Source organism: Cyprinus carpio, chromosome A6 (assembly GCF_018340385.1).
Source record: "Cyprinus carpio isolate SPL01 chromosome A6, ASM1834038v1, whole genome shotgun sequence".
NCBI classification, from domain to species: Eukaryota; Metazoa; Chordata; class Actinopteri; order Cypriniformes; family Cyprinidae; genus Cyprinus; species Cyprinus carpio.
Genome location: NC_056577.1, coordinates 9,349,192 through 9,359,294, shown reverse-complemented (window position 1 = coordinate 9,359,294; position 10,103 = coordinate 9,349,192). Strand labels below are relative to the sequence as shown.

At 35.3% G+C, this 10,103-nt stretch overlaps 1 protein-coding gene across 3 annotated transcripts; it reads left to right on the top strand.

The window, feature by feature from the left end:
• Nucleotides 1–411: 411 nt before the first annotated feature.
• LOC109054512 (protein lifeguard 3-like) lies at nt 412–9,650 on the top strand. Of its 3 annotated transcripts, XM_042757931.1 has the most exons (13): nt 421–528; nt 670–913; nt 5,533–5,762; nt 7,070–7,140; nt 7,302–7,366; nt 7,484–7,537; nt 7,652–7,702; nt 7,944–7,983; nt 8,140–8,177; nt 8,439–8,526; nt 8,621–8,716; nt 8,797–8,850; nt 8,976–9,650. In XM_042757931.1, exons 3-13 carry the CDS (start codon nt 5,546–5,548, stop codon nt 9,123–9,125), a joined length of 924 nt encoding a protein of 307 aa, XP_042613865.1. In that variant the 5' UTR covers nt 421–528; nt 670–913; nt 5,533–5,545; the 3' UTR covers nt 9,126–9,650. The 3 variants fall into 3 exon arrangements, with proteins under 3 accessions (XP_042613866.1, XP_042613865.1, XP_018927314.1); XM_042757932.1 differs by lacking the exon at nt 670–913 and having other exon boundaries at nt 412–528; XM_019071769.2 differs by lacking the exon at nt 421–528 and having other exon boundaries at nt 555–913.
• The last annotated feature ends 453 nt before the right edge of the window (nt 9,651–10,103 follow it).

The window sequence follows — 10,103 nt, the reverse complement described above, 5'->3', positions numbered from 1 at the left end:
TTCCAAAGACTCTTTTTAAAATGTAAATGATTTTTGTAAGTCCAGTGGTCATATGCAGTCTGGTCTTTCAATTTTCTGTGTAATAATAGCTACCTGACTAGTTACTGGTCTTTGTGAGAATGTCCACAAAACTGAATTAGGGAGAATAGATAAATTATGAATAATTTATTGCTATTGTGTGAATAATATGTAATCATATAATCAATAAAAAAGTAACTTTAGTCTGATTACAAGGATTTTAAAAATGTAATTTAATCTAAGTTCAAGTACTTAATTTTTGGAATCTGATTACGTGATTCAGATTACATGTAATCAGTTACCTCCCAGCTCTGTATATTGTACATTTGGTAAATTAACTTTTGATATTGATTTCAGAAAAGTAGCATCGGCCATTTAGCGCCACCTGGTGTAAGACAACAAACGCGACAGAACGAGTTCGGCACACACCCCGCACAGCTTGTAGCGAGAATTCAAATGTGCAGCCTGGGTGTGTCTAGTTCACCACACACACCTCGACAGACTTCTTACGTGAGTGTTTCTGGTGAAGCGGTACATAAAGATAGACAATGTTTTAGATATCAGTTTAGTTTTACTCAGAGACAAAGCATAATTGTACTTGTGTAACATCTTGTGGCTTAGTTTTGAGAATTGTGTTGCAATATGTTTCAGACTGACTCCACCTGCTGGCTTGTAAGCATCTTGAGCACGTTACACTGAACGTCAATATTTAACGTCGTCAGCTGACTACTGGTTGTACATTAGTTGAACTGACATCGAGGAAGGTGGACCAGAGCGTCAACTCACCAATTTGTATTTAAATAGGTTCAGGTTGAAGGATTATATCGCTAGATATTTCCTTCTCCAAGCTTCAGCATCGATCGTGTAAAGTTTTCTGGATTTCAGACAGCGCGTGGTAAGATTTCACTTGCTCTTAGAATGCATAAAGTACTGGTCGACTGCTTTTTACATCGACTGAGTAATCTATAATGCTTTAACAGAAGTAAAATAACTATTACTGGTTACCATGGACCTGGTAAATATTTGCGAGGGGGGAGTGAGGCCAAAATATCTGAACATGTTCAAGAACTGTAGAGTAGCTACACTCGTGACTTTTAGCTTGTATTCATAAGTACATAACTTAAGTGACTTCTAGTCTATATTTAAAGATTAAGTTACATTAGAGGAATATGGAAGTTAAGGGACGGGGTTTCTGTTTCAGATCCTCTGAGCTGCTACCTAAACATCATCACACACATTGAATGTAACTTTCCCAAAACCGCTGTTGAAGTAGACAGCTTTCTATATATTGAAACATAGCCTGTTTTTCAGCTCAATTACATTAACACCGTTTTCTATTCAATACATAATATTAAAAACACATTTACTGTGCCATATCGACCCTATCAGGAAAAGATAGAATAAATAAACCATGAAAGTAACTTTATCTCTGTACAGCAGTCATTTGAATATGGCTGATAGCATAACATTTTGGACAATTTCCAGTACTAGAGTGGACCAGTAAGAAAGTGAAAGTGTCATTTTTTTTTCCACTTTAAAAATAAAAGATTGCATATAGAGTACCGTACATAGTGATGCAACCGTGTATGGTAGGCTTGGTTGAGTCATGCTGGCAGCAGTGTTGAACTGATACAAGAACGGAGACATTCTTTTCCAGTCTGGCTTGAGTTGCACAGCACCCTCCATGTTTTTGTAAACATTATAATCAGCCTACATACCATAAGGGTATATAGAGAGTACTTACATGTGCTTGGTCTGAAAGTAAAAAGTGACATTAAACCTGGTTTTATTTTGAGTTCTGTCACATATCCTGGAAAACGTTGGTTCTTTTAGTAATGGCCTATGACTCAGTTTAGTTGCTCTCTGAAGTTTATTTGGCAGTCACTCCTTTCTGAACATGAAATGCAGAAACGCCTTTTTCCCAGGATACTTTCATTAAATGACAATCCGATTCACCCAGTTTAGACTTTGAATTGGGTTGAATGTTTTTTTTAGCAGATGTAATTCACATGTTCATGTTGACCTCACTGTGTGGTCATGAGTGACCTGCTTTACATCTGTTTGATTAATAGGAAGTAGAGGGATTGTTATTTGGATTTTTGGGTTGATTTGTATTTTCTGTTTTTAACTCGAAAAGAGCCGATTTATAAGCCGATATTTTGATATTTGAAAATAAACTGGATATTAGACCCATTTCCTATAAACTACACTTACACAACATTCAATAGTAAAATATCTGCCTGTTCTATGTATGTGGGCTGTATAAACCATTTTCCAGAAGGGATTATGTAAAAAAAAAAGCCTTAGATTACAGTCTCAATGACTAAAAAATTGCACATCAAAAGTATATATTTTTTAATGATCAAAAGAACACTGCATTAGAGGAATCTTTGCAGAAGTAGTCCCACACTTTGCTGCTACAGCGTTCACCTTTTTTCAGCCATCTGTAGGGCAGAAAGAGAGACAGAGAAAGAATAAGCATGTGTATTAATAATATCACCATGTATCATTACTCATGTCATCATTAGAATTATAATAATAATAAACAGGGATCTCCTACATAGGCAAAAATGAGAAATATAGAGAAATATATATATATATATATATATTATTATTTATTTGTCAAGCAATAGGTATTACCTTTTACCTACTTATATTTAACTATATTATTACAACCATTTTCCTGTTATGTCTGTAAAGCTGCTTTGAAACAATCTGTAAAAAAAGAAGAAAAAAAAGCGCTTGTTCAGCTCACATTTATTTACATGTCCCCTCTGGTTTAATCATTTCTGACGCACCTACTGTAGTTACTGTAACTACACTATATTTGCTCTCACAGACACATTCACAACGGACCTGTATATCTTCTCCTCTTCTCTTTGTGCAGTCTGAATCAAAACATCGTCATGCGCTGGCGAACGTAAAGTTAGCCTACTGTTACCGGAAGATTACGGAATCAATTCGAAGTTGAATGGTTAACGTTAGTGTCATGAACACACCGCTGTCAATTTTGAGAAGAACCACCTTCAAACAAGTTAATAGCAAGCATTTAAGGGGCCTGCTAAAAAGGAAGCTATGTTTGCGTAGAATAACGTAACAGTTGTTGTTTTTTCGAGGCACGCTGTACATAACTTCTAGTCATTGACTACACGCGCCCCCCTGCCACAGTTACGCGGTCATTATGTGAGAAACACTGCAGATATATTTAGAATAAGTTAAGCGCTAACGTTATAGTTTGACCTCTTATTAACGTTCGCGCTCTTCCACTGATAAACATGGTATTAGCTTTGTGGCTAATCTAATATAGCAATGCATTAGTGGCTGTAAGTGATGTTACAGAATATTTAGAAGTGATAATGATAGGACCGTTAGCTAGAACTACCACACTGTTTTTATATACAGTGTATGAACTAAATCTACAATAATTTCACATGACGAACGACAGACTCACCGTCAAAAGAGTACATCTCAGTGGCTCGGCTGATAGCTTTCTTCTGTAGTGGATTTCTGGCGCTGTTGTCAACTGGGGAGCTGCAGAGCTCCCTCTGGTGGGCAAACTATGCAACACTCATAACATGAGTGAAGCATGAGACTCTGTTTTTTTAAGTTTCCTCGGCCGTTATAAACGCCGATGCCGATTTAAATGCAATTAGCTCATATCGGCCGATAATATCGGCCGGCCGATATATCGGTCGGGCTCTAATAGGAAGTAATGATCCTGATGCACAAATAATGTCTTAACACATGCCCCCAAAAAAAGTATAATTCAAATTTCAAAATCTCACTCCCTAACCTGAACATACAGTAGGAAAACGTAGTCGCTGAGGAAAAACTAGGTGTATTCATAATCACAGCATTCACTGTAAGGCCTTCCATGGGCTGTGCCTTGTCGGCTGTTTTCAGGAAGACGTTTAAAGTGTGGTTACAGGTTAGTTCTGTTTTGCTGTGATCAGTACTATGTGAGTGAAAATGGCGACATAACATTTGAAGCTTTGGCACTCCCAGATCCAAAAGATCGTCAGTTCATATCTTTCTTTTACGTCATTGTAAGGATTAAAATGGAAAGAAACCTTTCAAAACGAAGCATGAGTAGACGTGCAGTCACGGAGTGAATTTATGTCCACTAATCTGTTGTGTGCATCTGGATCTCTCAAACCACTACACCGCCACATAATAGTTCTTAAGTGGAAAAGGCAGGAAGGATATTCTAAGTTTAGTGCTCCTGGAGAAATGTTGTCCACAATTACTAAGATCATTGCACATTTCTGTCTGAATAGTTTTAAAAAAAGAATCATGACAGGGCTGAATTTCTCACACTTGCTGTGCTATATGAATGATTTTATCTGCTTTTTATCCACTTCATTAACTAAATTGTAGAATGATCATTTTAGAAAAAGTGAGAACCAGTAACACCACTGACAAATTTAATAATTAGGTAGATTTTTTTTAGGATAGAGACTGTAGCTACTGTTCATTGATATTACAATAATAATCACACATGGCCTATTTGCCTATACTCTATATAAGAACAATTTGTGTTTTTCATAAAGGTACTGTAGTTGTTTTTATATTCAGCGACATTTATAACTTAACTATATAGTATTATAATAATTTACACACACTTGTTCAATCATTAATGAGTAATAATTTGTGTGTATATTATTTAAATATTATTATATAAGTATTATAATTTTTTCTCAAAATTTATCGTTACCTTTTTTTCAGTTGTTCTGATTTAATTATTTTTTTAGTCATCAGTTTAATGATTTAACAGTACATTTTTGATACTTTTACCTTTACCTTTTCTACTGTAAAATATCTCTTCTCGTGCATTATTTCATGCTCTAAAAGACAATTAAAATTAAAATAATTTGAAATATTCATTCTAAAATTACATACCATATCAAGTTACATTTAAAACATGTTTTAAAACATTAATAGTTTTCTACATGGGTTTGTCTTCCATCTAAAAGTGAGAGACAACATCATCAGTAACTGCAGTCTAGAATGAATCATTAGCACAGATTAGTGAACTCTAGTTTTGTTAGTCCTGAGACAGTATTCATGTATCCAACAAACAGGAAGTTCATTCTTGCCTGTGAAATGTTTTTGGATTTGAATGATGCTTAAAAATAATTATAATAAAAGCAAAGATCGTTTCAATCTCAGTTCAATAATTGACAGATCATGGGGTGAAGGGATCAAAGTATAGAAGTCTCACGGTTTAGCTTATGAGTCATCTTGCATTTTAAACATTTTGTTCTTGGATTTCAGGGTTATTTGAATATATTTTAGGGCTGGATGGGAGATTATTTAGAAATGGCAGATCAGCCAAACAATTCTTCTTGGTAATCGGAGGTAGCACTTGACGTGACACATTTACGGGCTCCTAAAGAAAGAATACAAAATAAATACATTTCTCTTTTTGTTTTGGAGCAAGTCTGATTTTATCTTGGGTGTTTTCTGCACTTTAGTAGCCCAAATGGTCATTATAGTATCTCATCTACCCAACAGGTGTTAAAGCAGCATGTCAAGGTCAGATTTCCCTCCGAGTTACGACGATTCCCGGCTGCTCTCTAACCCTCAGCCTGGAGGAGGTTACCCTGCTTCTGGCCCCCCATATGGCTTCAACATGTACCCGGGACAGCCGCCTTACCCACAGCCCAATGATCCGTACCATGGACAGCCTCCGGGATACCCCCCACCAAATATACCTGCCATCCCCGTCATTCCTCCTGGTGTAGGTAAGACTATTATGTCTAGTATCTTGTAAACCTTCAACTTTTTACTTTCATTATCATAGTGCCATGATCCTGAAACATTTAAGAACAATATTTAATGGCCTGCTGATCAGGTTTGGATCTGGTTTGTTACTTAAACAATCCATTGTTCAGGAAATTGAATTTTAGCAGATCATATGCAGGCAATGGAATTGAATCTTACCTGAAGTCACCATCTTTCTTAATGTAGTCCCTATAGGCTAGCTCTAACTAGATTAGTGTTGATAGGCCAGTGATGTAGTGATTCATTAGATGGCTCTCTGGAATACTTGATTCTGATTGGTCTGTTGTAGCATTCTAATTCTAATGACACTATATAATTAACTGTTGTCCATGGCCACTGAATACCTGCTTATATATCTGTGGTAGTTTCGTGTCTCTTTTCACTCCATGGTCTCTTTCTTGTAATGTTTTAAAACCATTTAAATGTCCATTTATTTATTTATTTGCTAAGTCGAGGGATAATGTACAGCCAGCTGCTATTATCACAAATGTCCTTCAATGAGACCGGGGTTTATTTGGATTGTATATTAGCCCCTAGTTGGGTATTTCTTCAACTATGAGCACTTTTGGAACTTTTAGAAAATAAGTTAAACACAGTTTTCAAACTCTCACTTGTTTATTAAATTCGTTCACTAACACAGTGGACAAACATGCATCACATGAGAATTCTGTCATTTTCACTTCCTTTCTCTGAAATAAATGAAAATTCCCACCACATCTCATCATTTAATGTGTTTAATAGTGACATTTTAAACATTTTTTAGAATTAAAAAAATACATGAATAGCAAGAAAAAAAGTAAGCTTAAATAAAATTTCCTTTGTCTTAGTTTTGGTTTTCTGTGTCATATTTGCTCATTTTAAAGCTAGCAGTACACAATTCAATAATATTTGCACACTTTTTGCATAATTTGACTAAATTGAAAATGACACAAAATCAAAGCATATTAGTTTTGCAAGTGATATTTGATTTCTCTTTATTTTCTTCACATATCATGTCACATATTTCTTCTCGGGCATGCTATTCACTGGCACTGTAAGCAAATACACTAACTTGGAAAACGCTTTATTGGGTAAAAATTGTTTGGGGTGCTAGAAGTGACACCCAATTTTAGGACACAGTTATCTTTTTAAATAGTTTAAGTATTAGTAATAGTTTAAGATCCTTGTGATATAAATAGTGCAGTTATATGATGGTTATTTACACAGACTGATGTGAATGAGGTTGTAGATGTAAATGTAGTTTTCACAGAACACATGATTGTTACAGGAGACACTGAAGGATTTACCACAACAGGAGGATTCGACGATATTAGTGTCCGCCACACTTTTATACGGAAAGTAAGGAACCATTCTTCTGTAATCTGCATAATCTTAAGTAAAAGAGTTCAGTGGTAATGTTACTCAGTCGTTATTTCAGATGAATGGATTTTGTGTGTGTATAATGAATAGTAATTTTTCTGAATGGATGAGTTTGGATAAATGGTCTTTCTGTCTTGCAGGTTTATCTGATCCTCGCTTCTCAGCTTATCGTCACAGCTGCCATCGTGGCTATTTTCACATTTGTGTGAGTCTCTGTCGGGGGGTGTGGTTACTTTCTGTGCTTTGTGTTCACACAAAATAAAGCTTGTTCAGCTAAGCTTTGTCATTAAACTTTCATTCGTGTTTTTTTTATTTCACACAGGGAACCTGTAGGAGTGTTTGTGAGGAAAAATCCAGCCATTTACTGGGTTTCATAGTAAGAATGAGACATTTATTCATTCACTATGCAGAATACTTCACATTTACAACATTAAATACAAATGTAGTGAAGTAGAACAATGTGAATGACTGTTGAAATTATTTTTTTCAGTGCTGTCTATTTTGTCACACACATCGTATTGGTTTGCTGTCAGGGACCCAGGTGAGATGGTTGCCCCATTTTCCGAATCAACCTAATAATAAAAGGATCAGGTGGTGATATTTTGAACTGCTCGTAGTTTAGTAATGTGACAGTAAGAATGAAGGAACAAAAATCAAACCAGACTGTATAAACAAAAAATAACTGAATATTAAAATTAAAGCCCTCGTAAAAAGAGCCACTATAAACATAAGTTGTAATGTGAACTAATGAATTTAGCCCTCTCCTTTATCATACATTTTAGGAGGCGTTTCCCGTGGAACCTGATCCTGTTGTCCATTTTTGTGAGTTGGAAGATTCTGAGTCATTCTGAAGGAATTAAGATGGATTGTAGCCAAACCTGTAATTGGCAATGTTGTTTTTACATGTTAAGCTGCAGATACTGTATCGAGGATGCTAAAGTCTTTGAATAATATTGACTCTTTTTTTTCTTGTTTTAGACACTGGCCTTATCGTTCATGACTGGAAATATAGCAAGGTTAGACATGTCACATTACATGTACATCTCAGTGATGAGATACAGTGGGTGGAGAAATGAAACATTTATTTTAAATTGTAATACTATTTCACAGTATTATTGTTTTCACTGTATTTTTGATCAAGTAAATGCATCCTTGGTGAGAATAGAGACTTCTTTCAATAAAATTACAATAATCTCCATACTTTTGAATAATAGTTTATTTTGCTAATAATAATAATATAGAATTCTGAATATTAAAATGCAATTTTTTGTTTGTAGCTATTACAGCACTAGGGCAGTTTTCCTGGCCCTGGCCATCACTGTTCTTGTAACTGTTGCGGTGACAGTGTTCTGCTTCCAGACTAAGGTGGGCTACACATATAATATATCCACCATCATCAGCATGACTTTACATCATTGTGTTGATGTGTGTGTTATCATGCTTTTCTGTTCTTTTATAGGTGGATTTCACTAAATGTTCAGGTTTTTTCTGTGTCCTCGGAATCGTAGTGTTTGTGACTGGCATCATCACGGCTATCGTGCTGTCATTCAAATATGTAAGCATGTGTTTGCATCTTGTATTTGCACAGATATTGTCTTTTGATCAGTTAACTGACTTTTTCACTGTTTGTTTCAGGTCCCATGGCTTCACATGCTCTATGCAGCAATAGGGGCCATTGCATTCACTCTGGTATGTCTATTCACCGCATCACATAGAATTCACCTTTTCTTGGAATACTTCAGCTCTGCATGGGAAAATTGCTTACTCGTTCAATCCTAAATTCACTTTGCGTTTGTGTGTTTTTAAATTTTTAGTTTCTGGCCTATCATACCCAGCTGCTCATCGGAAACAGGAAGCTCTCCATCAGCCCGGAGGAGTATGTGTTTGCGGCTCTCTCCCTTTATGTTGACATTGTCCAGATCTTCATCTTCCTCCTGCAAATTATCGGATATGCAGAGAGATAGAAGCTTTAAGCTGGCTTATGCACCTTTTCTGTACCATTATAATGGCTTTAATGTTTATGCACTATGCAGTGTCTTCTCAGTCCAGTCCCAGCTAACATCTACTCAAATAATTGTAAAATATTTCTAGCTTTTTACTAATGGAACAACTGGTAAGAGATGAATATCATTTCCATGATTTACTAACCATATGCATATATTCCGATAAAATATGAGTGATATTATATAGCCAATACTGTGTTCTTGGTCCCATGTCCTAGAAATGGAAGCTGTCTGTTAGAAGTCCATCTGTATAATGCAAATTTCTACTGTATTGATTTAGATTTGCTGTATTTACTATAGATATTACATGTGTGTGGTGCATTTTTGGAGGAGGGTTTAGCTTTTCTGCTGTGTACATACAATCTTAACTGTATTCCAGTTAATGAATTTTAGAGTATTTATCGCAGACATCTTTATATACAATAGAAAAGTCTATATCAGATATTTTTCTTTAACTTTGGGAAATAAATGTCTTAATGAATTTGATACTGAATGTCTCAGATTATGTGATGTACAGTGGTGCCTTTACTTTGTTTAGATACACCATGAATAAATAGTCATAAAAAGTGTTAACTACAGTACATATAAATGGGTTGTTATATATTTGAATTATATAAACAAAATGAACCTGTATTTTTTGTTGCAGTGTTCTCATGCCACATGTTGGACAACAATGTGGTTAAGGTTTGATATTATGTAATCACTATTGTGAGGATAAAGATAATAAAAGGAACATGAGTATTATTTAGTTGATTTTAATAGATAATAGTGGTTGCTTATAATGTTCTGGATGCTTATGAACAAGAACGGTGACGACTGCATCAAAATATGTAAAACATTTCAAACAGGCAGCAATGAAATCAAATCCTCATCCATAAGATCCACCATAATAAATCAGCTCACTGTTTCCATGGCAACCCAACCATTAAGTGCATAATG

What these genes read in the sequence shown, in the direction of transcription:
- LOC109054512 (XM_042757932.1), top strand. Translation starts at nt 5,546, where the DNA reads ATGTCAAGGTCAGATTTCCCTCCGAGTTACGACGATTCCCGGCTGCTC. An exon ending in GCCATTTACTGGGTTTCATA is followed by an intron (nt 7,538 to 7,651) that starts GTAAGAATGAGA and finishes TATTTTTTTCAG; the next exon opens with TGCTGTCTATTTTGTCACAC. An exon ending in TGATCCTGTTGTCCATTTTT is followed by an intron (nt 7,984 to 8,139) that starts GTGAGTTGGAAG and finishes TTCTTGTTTTAG; the next exon opens with ACACTGGCCTTATCGTTCAT.